At 37.7% G+C, this 27,772-nt stretch overlaps 1 protein-coding gene across 1 annotated transcript; it reads left to right on the top strand.

The window, feature by feature from the left end:
* The first annotated feature begins 16,120 nt into the window (after positions 1 to 16,120).
* Positions 16,121 to 27,588, top strand: LOC140244050 (2-hydroxyacyl-CoA lyase 1-like). Its single transcript, XM_072323701.1, has 11 exons — positions 16,121 to 16,241; positions 17,476 to 17,580; positions 19,498 to 19,538; positions 20,388 to 20,468; positions 21,167 to 21,239; positions 22,123 to 22,200; positions 22,808 to 22,902; positions 24,496 to 24,608; positions 24,990 to 25,125; positions 27,122 to 27,137; positions 27,571 to 27,588. The coding sequence occupies exons 1-11, from the start codon at positions 16,182 to 16,184 to the stop codon at positions 27,586 to 27,588; spliced, it is 816 nt and encodes a 271-aa protein (XP_072179802.1). The 5' UTR covers positions 16,121 to 16,181.
* The last annotated feature ends 184 nt before the right edge of the window (positions 27,589 to 27,772 follow it).

The raw sequence follows: 27,772 nt of genomic DNA on the forward strand, positions 1-27,772 counted from the left end.
GAAATGCATGCAAATGAAATAAAGTTTTAGAGTGAGAAAGGACCAAAATGCGTGAGTCTCACGCTCAATGCGTGAGAGTTGGCAGCCCTGCATAACTGAGGGGCTTCCATAATGAGAAGAAAAGAAATACAATGAGGCAGGTACATTGCTATGTCAATGCATAAATCAATTATTATTAGGCATACTGAAGCTCCCTCCCCCCCCCCCCTTTATTTGTGAAATAAACATCACATTTGAAAGCAGCACCCACGCTCAACAGATCTACTGGTATATGGACATCGGTAAACAAACTAAATATGCTTCATGTATTTGACATTTCAACACACATTACATGAACATGTAGTTTTTTGCTTCCAATGTACTGACCATTGTCAGATGACTGTAGGCAAGCAACTAGCCTTTAAGGCTGCGTTCATGCGAAACTAGAATTGCGTTTCTAAACACGTTTAGTCGCTAAACGTGTTTAGTTGCGTTGCGTTCATGCGATTTTTCCATTTAAACGCGTTTCAAAACGCCGATCTGAAACGCGGAAAAAAGGGCGTTTTGAATCATGATTCTGCCAGAATCACGATCGCAGAAACCGCATGAACGCAACCGTGATTTCAATCATGATTCTATGACGTCATTGTGCGCTGTGCGCATGCGTGTCTCATGGGGTATCCCATGCACAGCTTCTAGTTCTGTTCGCGCGCTTGTGTACGTCTTATGAATCGTGTGTTTTGGTACCATACTTGCACTTGTTTGTTTACATCAACGCCATACACTGATCCTATGCTAGTATCTAACGTTAACTGTTTAATATAATAATGTAATTACTCTCCGATTGAGTTGATAAAAGTAATGGTTGCAGCGCTGTGTCTACCAAGGGAAACAATTGGAGAGACGAAGAATTAGGATTATTCCTCGATCTGTTCCTCGATCTGTGGGCAGAGCCTGAATGCCACTTATCGGAAAGTATTCACCGAAATAAAACCGTAAAGGCCTGTACAGCTGGAAAAAGGGGGTCTGGCTCGAGTTGCAAAGACAAGGTCAAACTGCGCAGTGCGCTGCGCAATGGCAAAGGATGAGCTGAGCCAGAATCAGCATTGCAAAAGCCCACATGAACGCTCTTCCGCTGAGACCGTGATTTGAAACGCCGTTTTGAATCATGATTCATGTTTGTGATTCTGGCTACGAAATTCGCATGAACGCGGCCTAAACAAGGCGACTCGCTCTGCGTGCCCCCGTATAGCGCGTTTACCCCACAAACCTGTTGGCCGGCGAGTGGAGCGAGCCGCCTTTATCCACTCGTTCAGGGATGTGCACTTTTGTCGTTGTTGTTGCTTTATATTCTTTGACAAATTTGCATACAAATTTGACGCAGAAAATACACACGGCACCAAGGCAAGCCTCGTTAATATTAAGTAACTATTCTTATTCTACTTAAGAATAGTTACTTAATATTAACGAGGCTTGCCTTGGTGCCGTGTGTATTTTCTGCATCAAATTTGTACGCAAATTTGTCAAAGAATATAAAGCAACAACAACGACAAAAGTACACATCCCTGAACGAGTGGATAAAAGCGGCTCGCTCCACTCACCGGCCAACAGGTTTGTGGGGTAAACGCACTATACGGGGGCACGCAGAGCGAGTCGCCTTGTTTAAAGGCTAGCAAGCAACTAGCACAAGTTCATCCTACTAAACAGCTAAAAATTATATGGCGCATTCTAAACTTATGGATTCCTCGTACTGTATACATGACAGAGGTGGTAAAACTTGCTCAAACTTCCTTGAACAAAGCACATACAATTACAAATAAACTTTAGGACAAGGAAGTTTGAATACATGTACAGGCTTATAATAGAACATTTTTTAATAGTCTGGATGGTAAAGGACCATATACCCTGGAATTGTTGGAGATTGTCCTTTAGCAAATTTTATGATCGTCATGCACCAGTTATGCCTTGGGCATTAAAAACAAAAAACTAAATAACTCAAACAAGTCACATAGAGGCGTAACTCAATACAAATACTGAAGTTGCCATAGAGGCAATAACACTCACTGGTAAATGACACTGACTAGTAATACAAGTGTCATAGACAGCTGTGGATTACTATGAGCAATCATTAGAAACAAATGGTGTTTTATTTGCTGCATGCCTTAAGGCAACAATCTCTGCCACCAACTTTATACCAAAATGAATGCCTTGCTATCATTGTTACATTGTACCATACAAACGTGTATGTCCCCCCCCCCAAAAAAAAAAAAAAAAAAACAAGAATTACAGCGGACGCTCCACAACGATAACTTTAAAAATAGTGAATCATTTCAGGGTATGAAACTATAAACTTTACCCACATCTTACAGAAAACCCCATCCAATTTGCTTCAGTAGTCAAAGAAAAACAAGGATCTTTGTAGAGCATGTCAGGAATCGTTTCCCTCCAAGTTCTGTCCATTGTGTTCACACATGAATACGCAGTTCTAAAGAGCAGCCAAGTGCTAAACTTTGAAGAAACAGACCCATGACATGCTTTACAATGATCCACATTTCTCTGTGACCACTTTCCCAAATAGAATAGGGTTTTCTGCAAAATATAGTAGGATGTTATATTTTTAGACCCTGAAATAGCATTCAGACAGTTAAATCACATTGAAAGTTATCAATGCAGAAATCCAATTGTCATTTTCTTTGGGACATACTGTATAATCATTCTAGCACTACGTACATCCTGGATGGGACAAAGGTCGCTGTTTTGTTTTGTTTTGTTAATTGCAGCACAATGCACATACTTGTACATGCATTAAATCTACTACTGCACACCGTATCAGATAGACAAGACATTACAGGCCTACTAATCCCAATAAGATGCCTTTGATCAGAAATCTCAAAAGTGTTATTCAAATTTACTTTGACTGGCCCTATATCACTGTAAAAGTGGAAATTTTCACGTTGTTGAAATTTTTGCACATTTATGCAACCAGAAACTAGCGCAAAAATGAAAGCACACAAACATTTTTGTTTGCCATGTTCCAGTGGTTGATGTTTTAATTCAGCGGAATTAAAAACATGCAAAACTCATGTAAACCAGCCGAGCATAAAAACTTGCGCTAAGATATCAACATTTACAGTACCACACTTCTGCTAACTTGAAAAAAAAATACAAGAATTAAAAAAGAAATCATGTGTTTACAATATTTCACCTTTATGCGCCTGCACAAGGTTTTGTGCAGAATTTCAAGATAAAATTTCCACATTTACATCCCTGTAAATTCCACAACAAATCCACAGACTAAACAAAAGGACCATTCAGACTATACTAACGATGTGCTAATGGCACCCAGTACCCTGCAAATGTATTGTACACATTTATACTGTAGTGACACAACTGTAGGCCTACATGTACATGTTTTTTAAGAACTCTATCACAAAATTCATGATGTTCAGTCTGTTGCCCTTCCTTGATTTAACAGGCACAACACACACAACAATACATTGCAGGCCAAGCCATGTAATCTGTATTCACATACATGTAGTTTGCAAACATGTTTCAACCATGTTCATTCTCTCCTCAATCCCTTTTTCATCTATGCGTGAATGGGACTTATAATATTATCTCTTTATTTTCTTCCTTGACAGCTAATGACACTATTAAAGTTTTCTTTTGCAGAACAAAAATATATACATTAGATCCCATTCCATCACTGTTGTTCTTGATCGTAAATTTGTCTCACAAGCCCCAATTTTTAAAATATTACAGTCAAGACATGTATACAGATGATACATACAAATTATATTATGTAGTCTGTAGATGTACTGTTGTACCCTAACTATACACAGCCCAGTCGCTGTACATGGTACGTCGCGACAGGGCTGTACGCGCGCGACCACCAATCACTAGGAGAGCGACGTAATCGTATCACGATAGCTTTGACTTTTGATACTTACGATCATTTTTGTCACATCAAACTCATCAAGTATACTCTTCAATATTTACTCTACATCTGATGCTATATATATTCAAATGTACGTAATGAAACTTACCGAAATTGATCATCATATCCAGCATGTCCACACCGTACACAATCTTTCACGCCAGGCCAAGCTTAGATATCAGGTGGTCACGTGATGTGAATGCCCTTTCAAAAGGTCGCGCTGTCGACCGTGCTACTACACTCAAGCAGCGTACGCACGGTTACTAGTATACAGCTATAAACTGTACTGGGCTTTTTCAAGGCGCCATTTTGAATCCTGCAACGACGAAGCCCGACGGTCAGGAATTGCGCCAGAAAGTGTCATTTATTTGTTCCACGGACTTATCGCAAGTGGTCTCCATGGACCCAGTGTTGCGAACTATTCTTCTGTAATAGAAACATGCATTTAACGTGAGTAAAGTATTCTGTTTAAAGGAGAAAAGTATACATGTTCCTAAGTTTTGTAGTTGTGTTGAGGTTCCTCACTTCGAGGCTGCATGCCGTGCTCGTCAGACGCTGTTTTCGCATAGCGTAACAGTGTCTGGTCGGGCTAGTTGTACCCTAGATGTCATGTAGTATGATTTCCCTTTTCTTGTCCCGTTTTGCTGTGCAAGGAAGTGCATACTGTAGCTCTTCGCGTGTGTATAAGGCCATTTTTACAATCAGTGGTGTAAAACACGGTTTTGGCACTAAATGGTGTATAACGTTCTTATACACAGACAGATATGCATTATTTTTTCTCATAAACTTACCACCCACAGTGTCTACCTTGGGTACCTTAATGAACTTTCCTCTCTTTTTCTTTCAGATGTGGCATGCACTTACATGCTTGAAATCCAACACTTTTGGTGTATGCACTCTGACATGGTTTTTTTGTCAGACCTAGCATATTAAATTGTTTATTCCTTTTCATTATTTTTGTTGTTGTGGTGATAGACAGGTATCCAAACTTAAGAACTATTATGTTTACCAGGTTCTGCTTTGTCTTCTTTAAAGACTGAAATTGTCCAAACTTTATGTTTCGGAGGTGACATTTTCCGTTAACAGTTAACCCCTCTTTTGAGTTAGCTCTTGCTCACAATTATAAAATTCAACTTTGCTAATTTCCATCAAAACAGAATAGTAATCAGTCTGACTTAACTTCGATCCAAAGATTATTTGATTCAAATAGCTTATCATTTTTTGGTGAGTGTTTATAAATTTATGCAACTTTTCCGTTAACTTTTCTGTCACCTCCGAGACAACAGATTTATGTATTTGATTTTTTTATTCTTGACATCAGTTATACATTACATTTACAAAAATGTAACATATCCCCTCACATTATCTCAGAAGGAAGGTAGTAGAAATATAGCCTGTTGTTTTCATTTCAGAGCAATTTACAATTTTCCGTTAACACTTGTCACCTCCGAAACAATCGTCACCTCCGAAACAACAAGCGTATTATATTTGATAATTTCTCGAAGACAAAGCAATTTTGTTTGATTCTGTCCAATTGACAGGAATCTCTTTTGGATGAAAATAGTAATATGGCAACAGGAAGTGAGAATTTTCTAGAGATTAATAAAAGATCTAATAAAAACTAAGAATTACTGTTTCGGAGGTGACAAAACACTGTTAACAAGAGTTTTTGCTCATTTCTATTGAAGAGAAACCATATCATGTACACCAATGGTTTCATTTATTTTAGTAACATAAGTCTCAAAGTGGAGAAATCAACTAACACATTCTCACTCTTATTTTTATTACTATACTGTACATTTTAGGGCAAATTTACATTTTTTCACTTTTTTAACAAAGAGAATGCACAAAATACACCCATCTGTTGTATATATAATATTGTAATCAAGATCAATTCTCCTGCTTTAGTTAAGTAAACATATAGATGCTTTCATCTTAGAAACTTGATTTCCAATTTAAGCAATTTAGTTGTGAAGATTTACCAATCACAGCTTTCCATGTAGGTTGCTTTTTCTTGTGTTTCGGAGGTGACATTGTTTGTTAACACCATATTGTTATGTGATAGTGAAAGGCAAGACTTCAGTTCCTTTTCACTATCTATTAACATTTTCAAATACATTTAATATCTACAAAATCATCACAGTAGAAGTGACTTTTGTATACCTAGCTCACCAGAATTCCCTTGATACCAAAGTGATACATGTGGCAGTTCATGCATGCCCTAGTCCACAATCTTAAAAAAAATCATAAAATAATCAAACTCCACAAAAAGGCCACATGCCTATAGCTGGTGCACAACTTGTTCTTGAATTCTTAGTTGTTGTTTTTCCATGTACAACGTGGTAATCATAAACAAAATTATGTGATTTTTTTTTGAAAAATATGACAATAATTATTACATTTTCCAAGTTGAACCAACTGTTTATGACATTGTATTTTCAAATATTATTGAAGTTATCTGACAACTAAAGTGAACAGAGGAACAAGTCCCCAGGACTGGAAAGGGAAAGATCCAAAAACAAGATTTGTAGTTCTATCTCAATATAATTTTGATGACGTGTTTACCTTGTTTTGTTATTATGTTTTATCTTAGAATTTGGCTTTAAGTACTGGAATTTCAAGGAAAAGAAAATGGTTTCTTAAAGGACAAGTCCACCTTCATATACAATATGTACATGTGGATTGAGTGAATGCAACAACATTAGTAGAACACATCATTGAAAGTTTGGGAAATTGGACAATCCATTCAAAAGTTATGTTTTTTTTTTTAAATATCGATGCAATCACTGCTGGATGAGACGACTACGACAATGTATGATGTCACATGCATACAACGATAAAAAGAAAATATAAGTGAATTTCACAAAACTTTACTTTTTGAAAAAAGTGCACATTTCTTCAACTTGCTACTGATGTATGTTAGGGCAATATTATTCACCCTGCCTTCCAAAAGAGAGAAGTCAAGTGTTCTTTTGTTATGCAAGAAAAGTGAAAATATGTTGAATTTTCTTGATACTTTCTCTATATCCTTGTACACGTGTGACATCACAAGCTATAGAAGTCTTCTCATTCAGCTTTGACTGAGCAGAAACTTCAAAAATTCATAACTCTGGAACGGATTGCCTTATTTTCCTCAAACTCTCACTGATGTGTTTTACTAATATTGCTGTATTTACTCAACTCTCGTGTCTATTGAGGTGAACTTGTCCTTTTTCGGTCCCTTATAGGGTTATCTGAGACCAGTTTGTGTCCGGGACCTTCTGTGAAGTTGATGGGTAAAATTACTGAACTAAAAAAAAAAATTTCCCCATAAGTTCACACAAATGCATTATGCTGCTCTCTTCAGCTGGGAAACACAAACTGTTGTCTTAACCAAACTGTAAAAATTTGCTAAAGATTAGTATGAATTACAATCTAAAACAAAATATGAGCTGGTATCCACTATCATGAAAGAGAATAACTAAACAAAATAACAAGTAAGAACGGAAAGAAAGAGCTTATATTTGAAAATTAAAGCCATGAGGAAAGACATGAATGTTCACAATTGTATTAGCTAACACCTGAGAAGTTGGGTTGTCTCTTTGTTGTGTCACCTCCAAAACAATAAAATGATTTTTTCTTATCTTATACTTTTTACTCTCAAAATTGACTAATATATATGATTTGCTGTTAATTTTCAAGCAATTCAGAAAGATACATAAAATATATTTTAGTAATGTCAACAGTTTAAATGAATCTGGTATATATAGAAAATTTATCCCAGATGAACCAAACACCTTTCACCAGTATTATAACATTTGTATGGTGGCTATCAAGAATGATGAAGAATTCATGAACATCCTTGAATTAATCTATTTATAATACTATGTGCAAACAAAAACATAATACAAGTCAAATAAGAATTTTTGCTTTTGGCATTCATAACCTATGTCCCCACCAAAAAATTATAATGGTACCCTCCACAACAATAACTTTAAAGATAGTGAATCAATCTAAAATACAGTTTGAGGGATTGAAACTATAACTCATTGCCCACACCTTACAGAAAACCCCATTCAATTTGCTTCAGAGGTCAAAGACAAATGAGGATTTTTGTAGAACATGTCAGGAATCCCTTCCCTCCAAGTTCTGTATATTGTGTTTACACATTAATATGCAGTTCCAAGAGCATCCAAGTGCTAAACTTGGAAGAATCAGACTCTTGACATCCTTTATAACAATCCATATTTCTTTGAGACCACTTAACCAAATTGACTGGGGCTTTCTGCAAAATAGAGCTAAGATGTTATAATTTAAGACCCCAAAGTAGATTTTAGCTGATTTAATCATATTGGGTGCTATCAATGCAAAAGTCTAATTGTAATTTTTTTTTTTTTTTTTTGGGGGGGGGGGACATACTATATGAATACTTGAACACAATGTTAACATTGAATGTCACCTCCGAAACAAAGTTATTCTTCCCTGGTGTTGTGGAATAAAATGTTCTGAGAGCAAAGAAACATTACTAAAATGATCTTACACACTCATTTCGATTTAAGGTAGAAAATGGGATGCCATGTTTCTTCAGGTTACAATATCTAGCTTTAAATATGTCCGTCATATTCTTACTGTAAATGAATATTTCAACACAATGTTAACATTGAATGTCACCTCCGAAACGAAGTGATTCTTCCCTGGTGTTGTGGAATAAAATGTTCTGAGAGCAAAGAAACATTACTAAAATGATCTCACACCCTCATCTCAATTTAAGGTAGAAAATGGAATGCCATGTTTCTTCAGATTACAATATTTAGCTTACAACCTTCGTCCAAATGGAAGGCAAACTACCGGTGCCCATGCTAATTAATGAAGTGTAAAAAAACACTTGTTCTGTGTGGTTTATCTGCTTGAAACAGGAGTTAATTTCTTGTTCTTGAGTTATAATTATCAAAAACATTGATAAAAAGAAGAAGTTTTGTGTTATTGTCACTTATTCTCAAAAAAACTGAGTGTTAATATTAATGTCACCTCCGAAACATTCTATTATGTTAACTGTCACCTCCGAAACATCCATGAATGAAAAATCCAAGATTTAAAGAAATGATTGGAATTTCATTTAACCTACGTAGGAAGGTAGCCCTTCTTAAAGACTTGTTATAGTATAGAGTTTGACCTGGCTTGCCCTCCAATAAATAGTTAAAATCTTAAAAATTGCATGTCAATTGGTATTTTCACCAAAAATTTGTAAATCTCATGTATTTTTTTTTTAATTCACTTTATATTCAACCCCCGAATAGTTTTGATTCACAAACTATATATTGTTGTTAACCATATAAACTTTGCATGGTGAAGTTTGACTACAGAGTTTTGTCAATATGGTGCAATTCATGAAAACAAAATTTTGCTTAAATTTACTTCAGGTGCCAGGGTTTTCCTTAAATTACACCAATAACTCTTCAGCTTTAAGGTCTGAAATGTTATTTTTTCAAAAATTTGAATACTTTCCAACAGGAATCAAACAGAATAATGAAAAAATATTATGTTTGAAATTTTGACCCTCTGAGTACAAAAGTTACACCACTGATCGTAAAAAAGGCCATAAGCATATCTTCCAGTTTTCGCTTGTGCATCATATTACAAGGATTCAACTATTCACATTGTTTTCTAGTACTGTAAGTACTTGCAAAGTCTAAGCATCATCAAAACATATTACATAATTTCTGGACTCATTAGAAAATGAATAGCTGACAATTACATGAAGCCACGAGGTTACGGAGACAGACAGTGCCTTTCTCATAGGAAAAAGTTTCTTTCAATGGGACTACATCACAAAGAAAGAACTTCAATGCCACATAAGATCAGCAATTGTGATCACGTTGGAAAGTAGGGCAAGCTATCTAGCAATGTCATACTCAAAGTGGTGTGATACTGAAACTAAAGTGGGCATTTGGGTAAACAAGTCAAGGGACGTGACCAAAACACAACCACTGAAGCAGCCCAGCTCAGCAGCTTATCAGAAAACAAGCAGTTTATTAACATCTGATGACGACTCCTAACAGGCCAGATAAAAACTATTCTACTAGCACTATTGTTACAATCAATTTAAACAATTTTTAAAAAGGAAACTTGAGGTTCCTTCTTCGATTGTGTAAGCTACATTAACTGCGACAGCCGCCACACGCAGCGTGTGGCGGCTGCGCCGTGCTCCCATTCAGATCTTCATGTTGAACAAATGAAATGGGTGCCTTTGCGGCGCTATATTTCCTTAATTTTTCAACAGAAACTACTAGGAATACTTACATGGGTCGATGAAACCTAAATGACTATCATCGGCGACTGTTTGATGCATTTCATTGCTTGTGATGCACAAAATGATGTCTTATAAGCAGCTCACCGATGTTCACAGAATTCACAATCACTTGCACAAGCGCACAGAATAGGGGAGCTATTCGTTATTCTCACATAAGCGAAACTGCGGGGAAGCCGCCAGGACCGCGCCGCCAGGCGCGGTCTCCGGGGCTACATACACATGTACCACACACGCACAAACATGCAAAGGTTCGACACGTTTCTATGACTACATGTAGCAGGCTGTCAAATTTTGGACAGTGTTGTGGTCGAATGAATATGAGCAGTTTAGCTAGCAGTGCACAGTGACTACTTTAGTAGCCATGGTAGCAGACCTAGTAAGTTGCAGTGAACATTACATTCTATTATACTAAAAGATCTGACTTCCTTTCTTGACTAGACTAGATACCCTAGTAGAGCTTATCTATATAGCTAACTGTTAAGTAATTAATCCAAGAACCAAATCAGCTTCTATTTCAGTCAAACATTAAACAAGGACGACGCAATCCAATGGCATGCCAATGTCACTTGTCATATTCTCCACATATCCAAACCAGGTTACTAGGCCTAGGCCTACTGGTGTCTAGAGAGCCTAGTGCTAGGCAACGCATTATCAGTATCACTTTGCTGTGTTGATTTAAATTTAATTTAGATTCTAGAGGTGGCGAAGCCTACGTAGTACATAAACAGTTCGCTACAATCAGATTTTTACAGCTTCAACGTGAAGGGACCCTGCAAAGCAAGGCTGGCATGGCATTTCGTGTTGTGAGTGTAAAAAGGGCCAGAGTTTACTCCACTTTCCAGTATCCACAGTCCACAGATTTTCACTCAGTGCGGTGCCAGCGCCAGTGCCAGTGGCAGTGCGCTGTGCAGTGGTGTCATTCAATACTCGTCTCAGTCATAGCCACCATCACGGTTTGGCGTAGCGCTACACGTCTACATACGTGATTCTAATGGTGAACGTGTCCGGTAAACAGAATACCACATCAGTGCCTACACATGAAATATGTGAAAATATGGCAACATTGGCAATAATCTAAGAAAAAAAGAGCTTACCATGTTATTTCGGGGGTTACCGTATTCACCTGTATTTGAACACACCACGATTGACCAGTCCGTCACAGGAGTGTGTAAGTGGTGATGATAATAAATGACCGTATGGATGGACCTCTTCGATGCTGCCACAGTGCACACCACACAGACAGTGAATACTCGTATGCGTGCGTGAGGCGGATATGGGCGCATGAGGATCTTCTGAAGCCACCAGCGCTCCTTTTCCGCATCTTCTTCATCCATGGGTACAAACGCGTACGGACGCACAGCAGAATGCACTTTATAGAAAAAAAAAAAAAACACAAAATCCCAAGTTTGTCGTAAAAGTGGAGTACTGAAGATGATTTTCCAACTTTGATGATAAAAACACGCAGTAGTGGATCCAGGGGAAGGGGAGCGCACCGGGCGCCCCCCTTTATTTTTGGTTAAAACAGAAGAAGTAAAAAGAAAAAATTGGGGGTGCCCCTCTTTACGAAATTCCTGGATCCGCCCCTGAACACGGTTTACTTTTTTTTTCACACACACAGGAAGTATACACACACATACACATAATGTTATTATGCCCATCTCTCTCGGAAAAAGACACGCAAATAATAAAATTAGTTTTAGTGAAATTAATGAAGACGCAATTACAATAAGCAGAGTCAAGGGGCGTGTCAGTATATGCGCAGATTCTAGAAATCACTTTTTTAAAATGGTGTGTAGCATGAATATCATCAAATAGCAATGTGTTCTTTTTAGGGTGGAAAACTGTTCAGACTTTCAGAATAGGCTCAGGGTACTATATCTTTGATAGAAATAATCTTTCAACAGGCTGAGTATGGAACGCTTAACCCTATAAAGCCCAAAGGGGGCACATTGTGCCCTCCTATCAGATTTTCATTTGCCACTCCTTCGCCCTTAATCCAATTTCAAACAAACAGAAAAAATCTTATTGCAAACATTTTGATATATAATTTAGCTATATTTGATATTGCTGGTTGCCATGGCAACCATAAACTGATAACCATGTCAGTCAGACTTTGAATCTTTTTTTCTGTTCCAATTTCAATTAAATATTCAATATTACAGTGTGTGAAATGAGTGTTTCTTGGTTGAAATTTGCTGAAGAAGCAAAATGTGAAGTAATTATGGTCCTGAAATGTTTTTCTTATTATTTCCTTTGTTTTATGTGACAAAGGCATAAAACAATAGATATAATAGAGATGATAGAAAACAACAGTATTTTCAAAAGATTGCCCTTCTATTTTGTGTCATTTTGATTCCTTCACCCAAGTGAAGTGATAGTGATTTGCATGTGGGTTTATGCTACTAATCAGGGGCCGCGGAACGTTTTTCAGTGTGGGGGGCTGCGGGACCGGGGGGGGGGTCAAGACCCCCCCCCCCCCCCCCCCTGCTCAGACGGGAAGAATCTAAGAGCGGAATCTTTGGGAATTGAAATTCATGAGTGTTGTGATTTGTCGATTTTTTTTTTCGATTTTTTGTTTTTGTTTTGACGAACCAAAAGTGTGGGGGGCTGCAGCCCCCCCCCCCAGCCCCCCCCCCCCCCCCCCCGCTTCCGCGGCCCCTGCTAATGTCACTGTTTGGTGAAAGCATGTGAGTAATTTACCTTATTTTATGACCTTTACTTTGGGTCCGATTTTGATGGAACCTCGACCATCCCATTCTGCATGATTTACCTTCTGAACATGTGGAATCGTATAACTGTCACAGTCTAATGGCTGCAGCTAAGCGTCAATGTCCATAGCTCGTAGCTGAAATGCATGTCATTGAATTCTTTCTGACTCGAATAGAAACTTTGGTGTGCAACATTTTATGCAAATTACTGATAGGATAGGAAGTGCTTCTTCGATTTATTATTACTATTATTGTCATGTCATGAAGAGAGCCGGGGACAGTAAGAGTTCTGTGGGACAGCCCCGCTTTCATTGCGTTCATACAGTCAACGCTAGAGGGCTCTCTTGCTATCCACAAAACAGTGCCGTGCAGACAGTCTGGCCAACTCGGTTTTCGGCTTACCGTTTTGAAGCCTGTGATTGGTCGTCTGCTGTGGCGATTGGGTGAACACTCTCTATGATAAAGAAACCTCTTAGAATAGTGGAACTGATTTTTCGCATCTATTATTTTGCAACTGTGAAAAAGAGTGCTGTGGAAAGAAACTCAACAAAATCGGCCTCAGAGATTCTCAGAACAGGTCAGATAGACAATGAAAATGTGGTCAGTACGGCAATGTTTTGATGAGAACAAGCAAGCGAACGAATCGAACCGGCGGACCTTTACCATAATGATAATTATCCCGATAGCTGACTTTCCATTTGTTTCCCCGGAATGTTGACGAGATTGTCATCTCAACAATGCTACAAATACAGTTGCGGTTTAATTTTTTTGTTCAAAGTCTTCATCGGTTCAGTTCAGTTCATTTGTTTATTTTTTCTTCATCGCAACATAATCAATATTGTGCACAAAGTATGATATACATGAAAGTTTTAAGAATTTTAACATAAGCAATCGATAAAAAGGAGGTACATTACATTACTTTAAGAGGTGATCATACAAATTAGCATTACAGTGATAAATTTATCAGAGGACTGAGTCTTTTCCCCTACACATGGAAACTTTTGTTTTATAAAAAAAAAAAAATTGCCCCCCAATTTGCCCCCAAATGCTTTGTAATTGTGTTGAATGGTGACAATAGCGTTTGCTCCTGCGACAATAGTGAAATGCTCCGGTCTTATTTTCTCAAAGGACTTGGGTTATAAATAGTTGGGGCTGTGATAGGGTTTTAGATTATATGAGGATTACGATTAGAGCTAAGGTTATGCTTATTGGTAGAATTTATGTTTGGTTTAGCGTGCTGTTATGCAGCATCATTGTCGCAGGAGCAAATGTTATGGAATCGTTTTGTATGCACATGATGAGCTTTGTGATGAGAATGTTGCGACTATCGTAGTAAATATACACACGATTGTGGAGCAAGTCAGACCGAGAGGACGGTTGACAAATACAACATCTAACCATTCACACTTCCCTGAATATGTCTTTTTATCCCCGCCAAACAAGTTTGAAGGGGGTATATTATTGCCGAAATCAGCGTTGGCATCTGTCAATCTGTCGGTTGGTCGGTGAGATGCGAATGTTGCGGATCATTATACTATTGCAATTCTTGAGCGATTGATTTGAAATTTGGCTTACATATCCGTTTATGGATGTGTGCAAGACACATTTTCGTCAATGTCGGGCAATGCGTTGCCTTTGTAAGTACTTAAAAAAAAAATCAGTATATAAATCATAATGGGCTTAAGGATCGTATAGTTTTGGTTGAGACCTGATTTCAGGTTTCTAACATTTTTTGGTGAGATAATGAGAAACCTCTTATGAAATATGAAAGAGCATGTAATTCTATAAGGAATTCAACGTTTATTTGATGAAAATTGGTTTTGAAATGGCTGAGATATCAAAAAAGAGCGATTCTACTAGAGTGTGGGACCCACACTTTAATACGATCGCTTTGTTTTACTTTGTTTTCGGATGTTTCAGTCATTCCACACCCGATTTTCATCAAATAAACTTTGAATTCCTCTGGTATGTTCTGTACTATATCATAAGTGTTTTCTTGGTATCTCGCAAAAAGATAAAAGCCCAATTCTCATCTCCACCAATACTGTACCATCCCTTTAAAATCCGTTGAGGACGAGTCCCGAGTATACTCGGGCAAGCGTCTATGGGAAATGCGTGTTGTATAGCAAAATCAAATCGTCCTCATCGGGTTTATTATTTTCTTTCGCACTTGACTTGAAATTTGGCACATGAGACCAATATTATTCGTTTAAATGCGCAAAGCATATTTCGTTATTGTTGTCGCCTTTTATGTTTTACCCCAAATGTACGACATATCGTTGAATTTCATTCATAAAAATGCAAAGCTTCACTCGTGTGGAAAGTGGATGCCCCTCCCCATGCACACACCCTCTCCCGCTCGATCACTGCTTCATTTGCAAGCACTTGCATTTTACCCGGAGTTTGAGGCAGATTCTTGCCCCCCCCCCTCCTTCGAAAAAAAAATCCTTCATACGCCTTAACATTCAGTCTATGTCGAATTATTAGAGCGACATACAGTGTTCGTATCTTGGAGGGGCTTTTTAAGAATTGAGGAATTATTCAATTTATTTATAATGCAAACACGCTAATTTATATATTAGAATTATCAAACGTTTCTAACATTAAATGATTCCTTTATGAATCGATTTTTTGATAGATTTAAAAAATCAAATGGATTTAAAAAATCGTTTCATGCATTTCTGTAGTTTCATTCACTCATTGCTCTTTATCTATCTATCTATCTATCTATCTATCTATCTATCTATCTATCTATCTATATATATATAATATATCATACTTTATCCTGCAAATGTTGGTATGAAATATATCGTCGGCGTGCATATCTATGGGATATCTAATGGCCTTGATATCAGTTTACCTAATTTTATTTTCATAATGTCTCAATGTAAATTACAGCAGATATAACAAAATATAATGAGATATATAATATAATAATATGATGTCCGGCTTGGATTCACAAATGCATTAAGTGCCAACATATAGACAATGTCAATAGCAATGTCAGTAGGGAAAAGGGCAGAGATGAGTCGTCTCTATACATGTAATTCCAGTATGATTTTAATACAGAGATCAACGGGAAAAGGGGCGTGTACCGTTAGCACGTGTATGCATTATCTATGGAACGCCAGAGTATTAAATTGAGCTTACAAAGTTACAAATATTCGATCAGCTGATTGTCGATGTTGTTGATGTTGATCCGCTTGAGAAGGTCGACAGGAGAACGGACTTCACAGTTTCAGATTGTTAGCGAGCATCCGCATTCAGAATGACTGAAGAAAATCTAATTGATGGTGCTGCGGTACTCTCAAAGGCCCTTGTAGATCAGGTATTCCATTACATATCTTGACGTAATCTGTCAGCGCCAATAGGAGTTATGACAGTCGAGTTCAGTCCGATGCATTGTGTTTTACGTTAGCAAAATCAAGAAACCAACACTGCACCTATAACTGCATAATGCATGGTAATGCAGTATTGCTAAGCTAGCGCTAGCTCGACCAGACGCCGTGCGAAGTTGTGTACAGCGATAGGGTTGTGTCTAATTTGTAGGTTGATGAATAGCCCGACCAGACGCTGTGCGAAGCTATTTATACAACGACTGGCTGGCTGTGTATAGTTCGTTGATGAAATGTTTCTGTAGGAAAAAAATCAATGTAAATTTTGATAGGCCTACTTTCTTTATCAACTAAAATTACGAAGTCATCTTTGTGAGTCACTTCAAACAACTGGTGCCGGCGGCACTGGTGCTGCGTTTTGCTTTTTATGAGATTTAAAACACAATCAATGGAATATGTGAGAGTTGATGTCAGTCAGTAGTGTCAGTGCTATCACACTATGTCAAAATTAGTATTCGTAATATTAAATCCCCGTTTTCAGAGAGCTTTTTTAATTGAATTACTACAAAAAGGTCCGGGCAATTTTTTTAAAATCCTTCCTGTTAAAACAGCTCCACAAAATGTTGCTCGGATGTTGTCGTGGTAACTTTTGCAAAAAATTCTACCCTTACCAGCTAAGCTACTTTGTATCCTGACATTACCCCAACATTTAATACCCTGACAAGCAAAGCTCATGTGGTAACATTCCGCTTCAGTTCATTTGCATCTCGAGGCTGGGACCATTGCCATTATAAAGATGAGAGCATTTAACAAATAAATTTTGATAACCTTTTCATTTCAATTCTGGTTTGATGAAACTATGACGTTCCTATTTGTCAGATTTTTGCTACACAATCATGCAAATATGTGTGGAATATATCACATCAAGTGAGAAGGTGGTTACCCTAAACAGAGAGAGAGAAGGAGTAATGCTTTTGAATTTGACTTTGCTTCTGATTTCTTAATGCAATGCAATAACTAGAACTTTGAATTCAATTTAGTAATTAAATTTTTGAATAAAATGCAGTGACTGAAATTTTGAATGCAAGTTAGTTGCCGAAATTTTGTATGCAGTTCAATGACTGTTATTTCGAATATCATGTACCGGTACTGAGTGAAATTTAATGTAAATGTTAACATGATGCATTGTATTTTCCATCATTCATATGTTAATGCATTACTTTGTAGGGCTTGGAGTATGTGTTTGGAATCGTGGGCTATCCAGTCATAGAGGTTGGTGTGGCGATGCAGGTTGCAGGACTGAAGTTCATCGCTATGAGGAATGAGCAGGCAGTAAGTTAGGATCATTTTGTGTCAAGTGGGAGGCATTTGAATTTATGTGTGTATGTAGTCTAAAGTAAACAGTAGCAAAAATAAAACAAACTATTAAAAAAAAAAAAGCTGAAACTTATCCAGTAGTGGTGAGCCAGTGGGGTATATTAGAGTAAAAAAAAAAAAAAAAAAAAAAAGCATCTGAGCTTTTAATCTCAGCAGAATCTTTGTCAGAGGCAAAATGATGAACATACAGCAATGCTGCACACTAGCACTGGTCCGACAGTCCCTGACCAGTAAAAATCACTGTTGGACCAGTAAATTTTTCAGGAATGGACCAGTAAAGAATGAAAAAAATTGGGTTCCTACTGGTCCGAGATTCAGGTCAGACCAGTAGAAAAAAAAATGGGTCAGTGTGCAGCCCTGCATACAGTACAGGGTAAGCAGACACATACATTAGTATATGGACTACACACAGCACGCACTGTCTGGGAGGGGCTAGTGACATAATGAAACAATAGCAGTAGGTTTATATAGGTGTCAAAGGCAGAGAGCTAAATGGGTAAGGGGGGGGGGGGGATTAAGGCAAAGGGGTTAGTGAACAAAAGGGAGAGGTACTAGGACCAGTGATGATTGCACCCATCATTGAAGGCAACCCTGAGGACAACCCGTGAGGGAAAAGATGAATAGGGAGGCAACATCAAACAAGATCAGGAACAACACAAAGGTGAAGGCTAAAAAAAAGGGTGAATAACAACAGCATGAGTGAAGGGGAAGGGGGTGGGGTTCAAGCATGTGTGAAGTATACACATTACAGCAGTTTTCATGATGACAGCTTGACCCTTCTCCTGTGTACTAGATTTGAATGAATAGATCTCTGAAGTTCAGTTGAATTTTGACAAAGTGTCAATGGGAGTAATCCAGAAAATAGACAAGTTTTTAAGGTACAGTTTACCTTTGGGAGCAGTAATTTTAAAATTTTTGGGATTATCACATGTATGTGTAGGTAGCTGTATCACAAAACATCCTATCATATAAAAATTTTGCAATAAAACCTAAAATATAGGGAAATATCACAGTATTTCTCATTAAACCATAACTGTAGACGGTTTAGTCTAGAAACTATTATAACTATTGTTCTTAATCTTATTTTGTATATTCAACAATGATTAACATTAATTATGCTGATTCAAATTCTTACATTGGTTGTTTCTATCCCTAACGCACATTTTAGAACTATTTTGAAGCACTAAAGCTGGGTTTTTGTTTCATCTGCAAATGGTAAATAATGCCTTTAAGTTTCATCAAGCATTTTGTTATGGGAACTGAGTGTGTAGTGCATTATCTCTTTGGGTAAATTGCCACATTTTGTAGGCAACAGGCTATTAACTGAGTAAGATGCATTTGTAAACAAAGATGCCATGCCCTGAGAAGCTGTAGGTCTCGGTGAAATTACAGTATTTTATTGATTCTGAGGTAGCAGAAATAGCAAGGTGCTATTTTGGAATCCACAATATCGTTAGTGGTTCAAAACAGTTTATGATATATAAATTGTTACAATGTATATCCCTCCAATGAATCTTGAAGGAAATAGTAAAATTGTTAGAATGAAAATTTTTTATATATTTCTCTGCAGATAAACAGTGTATTGGATGGATATGAATTTACATTGTAAGGCTGATGCTGATGGCACTTTACAAATGCTTTCGATGTGAAGACGTTCATCAATCACATAATATGTTTGATGAAATTCATGGTATAGTGTCATAACAGTACATCACATTTTCTCCATTGGCATTTTGCTTTCAACAACATCAGCATAGAATAGCAATGTTTTGTTTGGTCACATGATGTTATGTAGACGAATCATTAAACAAGATTGTATTAATGAGGGTTATGATGCGTATTATTACCATGGTATCTCTTTCTGTCTTTCAGGCATGCTATGCTGCTCAGGCTGTTGGGTATTTGACTGGAAAGTAAGTGTAACACTGACAGCAGTTAGCTTCATTTTCCCCTTAAGGAGGAATGCTTAGCAAAACAACAACTACTACATCATTACAAGGATATCAAACACAAAAGAGAACAGTGATTGCTTTTTCAAATTAGTGTATTTTAGGCCAGTGTTAGTTATTCTCTCCAAGCAACAACAACAACAACAAATGTAGAATTATAAAATCATGATGATTTTTTTTTTTTATTTCATAGAATTATTAGGGTTTTTTTTTTTTTTGTGCAATCACATTTTCATCTTCAGAGGACTAACTGATGGGCAAATTGTATTCTTGTAAATTCTTGTAAACTTTGCTACGCAAACTTTACAGGCCTGAAGTACAGTTATACCAGGGAGGTGGATGTCTCTTTTCCACCTCCCTGGTTATACCAAATGTCAACTGGATGTTTGTCATCATGAATGGATATTAATATTCTAACTTTCATAAAAGTTGATCTTCCGATTTTTATGCAACCAGTATTTAACCATAGTGTTTCTTACTTATTTTAATCCTGCCAAAACCACTGAGTTTATGTGGAAAATGTCTTCTTTGTGTGTGTGTGTGTTTTCAACTTATTGAGGACAAGTCCCGAGTATACTTGGGCAATTGTCTGTGTAAAATTAATGTTGTAGCAAAATCAGTCCGTCCTCAATGGGTTAAACTTAGACCCAACATTGAAAGTGAATTTTCAGCAATCAGCCACAATGGAATATCTGGCTGTATTCATATTTACAAAGTGTTTTGTATTTTAATTGTGTGATCATTTTTTTCTCTCTCTCTTCAGCTGTCAGTTGTTTGAAATTAACTGCTTATTTTGTTTGCTGCCCTCTGCAGGCCAGGAGTGGTGCTGGTGGTGTCGGGGCCTGGCCTTCTCCATACTCTAGGTGGTCTTGCTAATGCAACCATTAATGCGTGGTAAGGTCCATGCAAATTTGACGAGGTCTACTTGCACTTTTATAAAGTCTATATTACATTCTCATCTTACGTAGCCCCAACCCTCCCAATATCTGCATTTTACCAGGTATGCTGCCTGTTGTGGTTTCTGCCTGTTGTTCTGGTTATTTGGTTTCTGCTCAATGGATCAATGTGTCTCTCTTTATCTACTGCAATAAACAAACAAAGAAAAATGCCATGTATATTTCATATTGAAAAAAATATATATTTTATTTGCTTGGATAATTAAGTGGGAGGGGGTAGCATCATAGTAGTTTTTACTTGTTTATCAACTCTCTTGGCTTACCACATACATGTAGGCCTACAAAATATGTTTTGCAAGCAATTTATTACAAATGTTGACTTGTAAGAAAATAATGCACAAGATTGAATTTGAGATTGAGAACCATTGCGATGCAATGCGAAATGAGTATGATCCCTTTCCAAGAAGCAAATTTTGCAATTTTTGACCTTGCACATTGCATGTTTGTGTTACAAAGGAAATATTTCAGCTTTTCTTTCATGTTGCGAATGTTGGTCAACTCAGGAAATTTACTGAAAAAATATAAACATTGCCAGTACAAACAATTTCTGACTTTTCTCTGGGCTGTTTATTCTGGGGCCACTTATGTCAACATTTTGTGTCAAGCAGTTCTTGTTCTGTTGATGTCCCTTCCCAGGCCCCTTCTGGTCATCGGAGGATCCAGTGATGAGGACCAAGAAGGGATGGGGGCATTCCAGGAATGGCCACAGGTAAAGATGCACACAAGGTTCCATGTGATTTTTTAGATGTGTTTGGGATTTTTCAGACCCAAATGAAATTGAAGATGACTGATAGCTTAAGCAGTCAGTTTATCACTGTGCTTTATACTGAAGCAGATTTGGAGTCTTCTGATTTACAATTGTTTTCTCAATAGGAAGGAGCTCTTCAACTTTCTTTGCTTGCTGTCACATCTGTCTAACCATCTGTCTAATCATCTATTGTGTATTTATTAACTCCCATATGACAAAAATTACACCTACACATATTCGTTCTGAATACCTTCCATTGAAAAACATCATTTTTTTTTTTCTTAGTTGTCAGCAAATTTCAGATCCTGGTATTCTTAGAATGTTTTACATCTGATATTCATGCATGCTTTGCATTTGTTCCAGCAGGGCAGTACCGGTATTAACCTTTTGAAAGCAAAATGTCATGGTGTGTACACTGACCATTTCCCTCGCTTGCCAGATGTAGGGAGGAGGTATGGTGAATACGTCATCCTGCCATTTCCATATTAGGAGGCTAGCTGGTTTAAGCACCCTGTCTACCTACTTTCAGTTCTGTTTTTTGTTTTTTGTCTTTTTTTTTTTGGGGGGGGGGGAGCAGTGGTCTGAAATCTTTTTGAATGCAATTACATGGTTATGGACAGACATGGAAGCCTTGTAGCTTGTCAGATGGTTAGTGGACATGCACATCATGAAGAAACTATACTTCAATTTGACATGAGAAATGAGATTGTATTCAGGTAAGTAGTACAACTATTCTGCAATCAGGCAGATATGAAAGATGTGAAAGATGTGTGACATCTAAGTGTATGCATACATATCAAAGATTCTCCTGCCCACATTATGTCAATTTTTGTCCCTTCTGCAGGTTGAGAGTGCCAGACTCTACACCAAGTTCTCGGCCCGCCCACCAACCATACAGCATATACCATTCTTTGTTGAAAAGGTATTATGATAGTAGAAATGCTATCATCCCCAGTTGTGGTAATTATGGTGACGTGATAATGGTAGTAATGATAACAGCAACATGTGCAATGTACATGTAAAGTAATAACCTTAATCAAAAAATCACTACAGTTCTTAGCACAGAGTCTTCACTAATTATCTGCAGGACACATGTCAACCACTACTATTACATTTTATTCGATGGTTGACACACCGCAAAAACTGTGTCTGGCAGAAAATGAAAGGCAAGACAAATGAATATCAGAAAGAATGATGATATTTCTTTGTCTATTTGTAGAAAAACAAAGTGATATGATAATCATGTTATGCACAGATGTAATGTGATAGAGATATGTGATGGAGTATGCTTATATTCTTATTATGATATGTAGGTACTGCTGGTATATATGGGCATCTTTTAACCCTTTGAGGATGAGTCCTGAGTATACTCGGGCAAGTGTCTATGGGAAATACGTGTTGTAGCGAGTTAAGTCTGTCCGTAACGGGTTAATATGCAAGTTTGTAGTATGAATCAAGTATGTATGATTGCACTGTATTTCTGTGCAGCTAGGTGATGAATTAGATAATTTCTTTCCCACATATACAAGGCGGTGCGTATCAGCACCCATGGACGACCTGGGGCATGCTATCTGGACATTGCCGGAGACTTGGTCAATACTACAGTGGACGAGAGCTCAGTGAGGTAAAACTGTCTTCTTGATTTTTTATTTTTGATATATTGATTATATTTTTATACTGAATGCTTTATATAAGGAAACAACTATAGGACTGATGGCTTTAAGTCACCTCCAAAAGACTAGGTAATAAGGATAAAGTGTCTTTGCCTGGGAGCACAACATTTTCAGCCAGGGGACTTGAACCAGTGACCTTGTGATTGATAAGTCTGCAGTCATAACCACTGATCCACAACAGTTCCTCTTCCATACTACTAGTGTTACCCAGTAAAACCTTCCCTTCTCTTTACTCTGCAGGTTTATGGATAGAGATGTTCCTCCGTACAGATACATACAATATTTTTAGTTCCAACAGTGAATTAGCGAAAAAATTGTGGGAGAATATCTGCATTTACAGTAACACAGTAACACAAAACATGAAAAAATCTCTCCTTTTTGTTTTCAGTATATCAACTTTAATACATAATATGTCAGCTAAAGCAAGGGTTACTGATTTGATGTCAAAAGAGTTTCTTTCACTGCAATTATCTCCTTGGTATAATTCCACTCTCTGAACTCTTCACACAGTCACATAGACAAACACAATACAGCACGAGTCACACAGTATACATCTTGTGATAAACCAACATAATTTATTTCTTGTTCAGTCTAGAGTAAATTGTATTCAGCTACATGTAAATTTCGAGGCAGATTCATCTATATTCTCTCACTTTTTAATCTGTGAGAAAGGGTATGTGAATGTGATTGCTTTTAAAAGTTAAGAATGTTTAAAACAGTCAAAAACTTCAACAATAGATTTAATGTCTACATCTCTACAAAGTTGTATCCTTGAGAAGCCCTGAAAAAAAAAAAGATAAGTGAATAAGATAGTTTGAGTATGCCAAGAATATGTCCTATACTGTCGAAAACGGGATGAAGCTGGATCATAGGTCCTACCACTGGTCTCATGGCCTCTGTTGTGATGACTTGTCTAGTGGAATTGCATTGTGAAAGTAAGGTCAAAGCATGAATATGCCCCTTATAAATTTTCAGCAAGTACGTAGTATGTTATCATTCCTTCTTTTTTCATCGGTGGAACAAAATTTGTGTCTCTAAAACAGGAGTGTCAATTACACATGGAGAGGGTTAAATTGCAAATATGGTATACAAGTGGGATTGATTGGTTTTGCTATTAAACTCCTTATTTTTGGAAGAGAGCCCTTGTATATAACATTTGATACCAGAGTACAATGCATGAGTAAGGAAATTTTGCTAATTTTAGTACCATATAGATACATTGATCTATGAATTAAGAATATCTGACCACATCACAATTTCAAATCTTTTTTATTGTTTAATGTTAGATGTAAGAAGTTAATATTTGAACCAACAATTAAAACTAGGAAGGCCAAAAAATGAGTTGAACATGCAAAAGCAAGACCTACAGAGAACATTTTTGTTGCTGTATACTGTAGTGAATTCTTGATCGAAGCTTTTAAATCATGCAACATAGTTCGACCAACTATACAGTGTATCTATTTGCCTGAAGAATGTCTTCTGCACATCTTGAACTTGTTCAAAATTGATGTTCTTATTGTTCATTTTGTTCATTTTTGCCACAGATTCTTCCCCAAAGTAGGTCCTCCACCCAAGATGTTAGCAGAAGCATCTCAGGTTCAAAAGGCCCTGGACGTTCTTTCCCATGCTGAACGTCCACTTGTTATTGTTGGAAAAGGTATTTATGTCTTTTGATTATAGATTAAATGATGAAACTCATAAAATCAAATAAACTGAGCAATTCGTAATGAAGGAAAATTAAATGACATCAAGTCAGAAAATAACCTGAACACGTTCGCGTAATATACCCAATTCCTATATTCTTGTTTCCAACAGGGTGCTACATTTATGTTTACCAGCACATTTATTAGAGTTCTATGTTTGTGTGTCCTCGTAATCAAAACACAGACATTGCCTGTGAGTAGTAATCCTGGTGGACTGTGTGGGCAATACCCAAGCACTCCAGTGTTATAACACTTGTGTGCTCATTTTGTGGGAGCCTTATGCAGGAGTCAGCTTCTCCAGTTCTTATCTCTTATTCTTATTCTTGAATTTCCAGGAGCTGCCTATGCCCACGCAGAGAAAGAAGTGCGCCAGTTCCTGGAATTGACCGGTCTCCCATTCCTCCCCACCCCAATGGGAAAGGGGGTGATGCCCGATGACCATCCTCAGTGTGTCATTGCTGCCCGATCAAGGTAGGTTTGGAATTCATGGTTCCTATATAACCTGTCATGCATCAATACAGTTGGCTGTCATTATCCACACATTAACCCTTACTGTGATTTGTTCATTGATTGGCATGCACACTGGAGTGCTTTCTTTGCCACTTGGTGTAGATGTCTAGAAACTGTTATGTCAATGAGTAAAGAGTGCCTCTAGTCCCTATTTTGTGTTATCAATGACCTTCCTGTTGGACTGAAGTACACTGCCACACCTGAGTGGGCTTGCTAACTATACAACAAGGTCAAGGGTTGGATGGATTACTGACTGTTGATCAAAAAGCTTGGCAAGTTAAAGGTGCACGGTCCCGGTGTTTTAGTCAAATGCCGCCGTACGCGGGCGCACGGCGCAAGTTTCCTATAGAGACCTACGCTATCGACTCCTCTTTAGTGCTTACGCTTTGACCCACTTCCCCGAGTCCGAAGAAGTCCGATTCACTGTACAGTAGTCAGTGGTCGGATCACAGTTCGGCTCATGATTCGGCTGAGGGGGATGACAGTTTTAGCAAACTTCTTTTGTGATGTCATAATAACAAGCACATATGCACGCACCCTGGCATTACTACAGACTGCGCGATGCGCAGAGAAGACAACGAAGGCAACATTATTTAGCAACAGCTACGCACTTTACTCTTGATGACAGCTCAACTTCGGTAATCTTCGTATCAATGCTAACGGTGATCGGCAGTATCATCAACAGCGCCCTCTACACTACCGAGACTATGCCCCTTTAAGTGGAGTCTCTGGACCACATAATAGGGTCAATAGCATTTTGATAGTCCCCTAAAGCAAAAAAGAAGAAAAAAGGAAACAAAAAGGAAACAAAACGAAACTTGACTGTTACGTACTGCACTCTCAGATGCTGCCATGCTACAGTCCAACATGAAGACCATTTTGATGCAGCAGGGATTAAGATGATTGAATTGAATAATCCCTATTCACTAAAAAAAAAGTTACAGGACACCCATGTTGAGAGTGAGAGAAAGTAAAATTTTGCAATATACTGATAAGGAAATGAACTTCAGTGAGGGATAAAGATGAAAACGTGACAGCAAGTGGCATGCCTGCACATAAGCCAGCCCACTCATACAAACAATGTACCTCAACCCAACAGGAATGCCATGGTAATATCTACAGCACGTTTGTTTATGCAAATAGTTTCTTGAAGTCTGTGCCAATTCGCAAAGGAAACACTATGATGGACATGCCAATCAGTACATAAAGTACATTAAGGGTTAAATGAATGCTCTGTGAACATTGTGCAAGTACACTTACAATCAGTCTTATTCATGTTTATCTCAGTCAAGTCCTTCTTCTCTTGGATGACACAGTGTACCTGGTTGAAACCACTGGCTGACTGTACCCAGTCACCATCCATGGTGGACCTGAATGGGTTGGCATCCACTCTCCATTTTTTTCCCAGTTGAGAGTGTATGGGAATGATCCCTTCAGCACATTTGCACCTTACTCTCAAAAAAACATGAACTTGGGAGTGCATTCATTCACCATTTTTTTCCCCCCTGCCAGTTGAATTTGTATGGGGTAGACCACTTCAGCATGCACCATACTCTTGGCAAGATATGAAGTTTGGTCTGTAAGGGGTACAACTCCTCCCACATGCACAGGACTACTCCCCCCCCCCCCCCCCCCCTTTTTGCCCCATCCTACTGAGAGTCTTGTCACATGACAGAGGATGCAGCATGGAAACACATAGCAGTGCTCAACCAGTATCACACAATCTATTAAATGCTAGCTTTGCTCTGTGATTCCAAAACCCTCCACTGCATTCAACATGCAATTGTTTCTGAGTGGTTTTGTCAAGATCCTGCCATCATGTGATTATATTAAATATGTATAACAGTGGAACCTCCATATTATGAAGAGGTTGGATATATAGCAAAACCCTCTTACAGCAGCATGATTTTGCACATCCCAACTCTTTATATTTCTTTGTTTTTGTGCCCTGATATAGTGAGGAACCTGTCAAGGTAATTGTCATGGTTTTTAGGTCTTTGTTACAGCAAGGTTCTGCTCTATTTTGATGTTTTGTGTGTAGTTAAGAAATGAAAGATCAATCTTCAAAGAATTCTCTTGGATCTATGGAGCTTTGACTTTGATCTGTCATTGAAATTGGTTTATATGATGGGATTCCTTAAAGTGATGGATTTAAAAAGAGATTAGGACACAAATCAAGATTAATGTTGCCTCTGTACAAAGATCATGCTGAGATGACCAAAGAAGAGTAAAAAGGTGTGATCTTAGGAGACCTATAAAATCATTATGCAGTTGTATTTGTCTAGTGTGCGTCCAGAGGTGCATTGTAGTTGAATCTTGTTTTGATGAACTATATTGTCTCCCGAACATAGATTAATGCATACTGTCACTCTTAAATACACACCCCTTTCATCTCTTTGAATGTAGAGGAACCTTGTTATTTAAGACTTACAAATGATGACAATTTCCTTGTTTCTCACTATATCAATGTACAGAACCAAAGAAATATAAAGAGTTGGGACCTACAAAATCACCATGTTATAAGAGGGTTTCCTAATATCTGATCTCTTTACGATCTTTAAGTTCCACTGTAGTTGAAGAAGACAAGCTTAGATTTTGTATCAAACTA

Source organism: Diadema setosum, chromosome 20 (genome assembly GCF_964275005.1).
Source record: "Diadema setosum chromosome 20, eeDiaSeto1, whole genome shotgun sequence".
Lineage (NCBI taxonomy): Eukaryota > Metazoa > Echinodermata > Echinoidea > Diadematoida > Diadematidae > Diadema > Diadema setosum.

Coding starts and splice junctions, on each gene's coding strand:
- LOC140244050 (XM_072323701.1), top strand. CDS start 16,182: ATGACTGAAGAAAATCTAATTGATGGTGCTGCGGTACTCTCAAAGGCC. Junction 21,240..22,122: donor CATTCCAGGAATGGCCACAG/GTAAAGATGCAC, acceptor TCCCTTCTGCAG/GTTGAGAGTGCCAGACTCTA. Junction 24,609..24,989: donor ACTTGTTATTGTTGGAAAAG/GTATTTATGTCT, acceptor TTGAATTTCCAG/GAGCTGCCTATGCCCACGCA.